General features: G+C 48.3%; 1 protein-coding gene across 1 annotated transcript in view; it reads left to right on the forward strand.

The window, feature by feature from the left end:
• LOC104983394 (U3 small nucleolar RNA-associated protein 14 homolog A-like) overlaps positions 1-1,056 on the forward strand; it is a gene marked incomplete at both ends in the record, with an annotated part of 17,263 nt that overhangs the window by 8,006 nt on the left and 8,201 nt on the right. Inside the window, 3 exons of the mRNA XM_010832849.1 lie at positions 3-26; positions 612-735; positions 818-1,024. Coding sequence (XP_010831151.1) covers positions 3-26; positions 612-735; positions 818-1,024 — 355 coding nt within the window. The remainder of the gene's footprint in view (positions 1-2; positions 27-611; positions 736-817; positions 1,025-1,056) is intronic.

Below are 1,056 nucleotides of genomic sequence, written 5' to 3' on the forward strand. Positions count from 1 at the left end.
AGAGAGAAGAGAATCAAAAGCAAAAAGTAAGGAAGCCCCTGTGAACCAGCCTTGGGTTCCGTGGGAAAGTGGCATGGCTAATCACAAGTCCTTAGGAGAGAACCTTTCCCATGGCAGCTGTGGGGTCCTGTAGGAAAAGTCCCAAAGAGGAGTGACTGGCCTCTTTTTTCCTCAAACCAACCTCAGAGAGTTTTGCCTGTTTCAGTGGTGCCTGCTCCTCTGGCTTTGGCTTTCCATCTTGAATTTGCTAAAAACAGGACTGTCAGTTACTTTGACTTCCTTCCAGGGCATCATGGAGTGGTTCTGCTGAATGAGTTCTGTCTTCAACAGCTATGAAGCCAATAGGGCTTCCTTCCTGCCTTTTTTGCCTTTTGGGATCATATTCTGCTCTTCCCTTGTGCTTGTGCTCTAGAAGCAGAGGGGATTCATTTGTGGAGGTCTGCCCTTGGGGGCTGCAGGGACTGAGGGTCCCACCAAGCCTCGCAGGTCTAGCTCTGTGATGTCCAGTCCATCCCTGGCATTAGGAGACCCCTCGTGTGATGGGGGCACTTACATGTGTGGCACCAGTGGTTCAGCTGTATCTCTTCCCTCATACCTCTCTCACCCTATAGGTATCACAGAATTCTGAAGAAAGGAAAGGCCAAGCAAGCCTTAAAAGATTTTGAGAAGTTGCAGAAGGTCAATCCTGCTGCAGCACTAGAAGAACTAGAAAAACTTGACAAGGCCAGAATGATGGTGAGGCTGCCTCTGGCCCCCAACCCTTGAACCTGCTCTCCCTAGAAAGCAATAAGGAGCTCACTGTGCCCTTTCTTTCCAGGAGCGAATGAGCCTTAAGCACCAGAACAGTGGGAAATGGGCAAAATCAAAGGCAATTATGGCCAAATATGACCTGGAGGTAAGACACCGTCAGAGTGAAAGGAGATACGGAATTAAAGGAAAGAAAGGCAAAGCAGTCCATAAGGATGCTAGCAGAAGCAGAGTTGGGGGAAAAAAAGCCATGTGGATGAATGGAAAACCAGGAATCTAAAAAGGCATCAGAAAATTTCTAAGGCAGAG

The sequence above is a fragment of the Bison bison genome, unplaced genomic scaffold (genome assembly GCF_000754665.1).
Source record: "Bison bison bison isolate TAMUID 2011002044 unplaced genomic scaffold, Bison_UMD1.0 scf7180017862383, whole genome shotgun sequence".
Taxonomy (NCBI): Eukaryota; Metazoa; Chordata; class Mammalia; order Artiodactyla; family Bovidae; genus Bison; species Bison bison.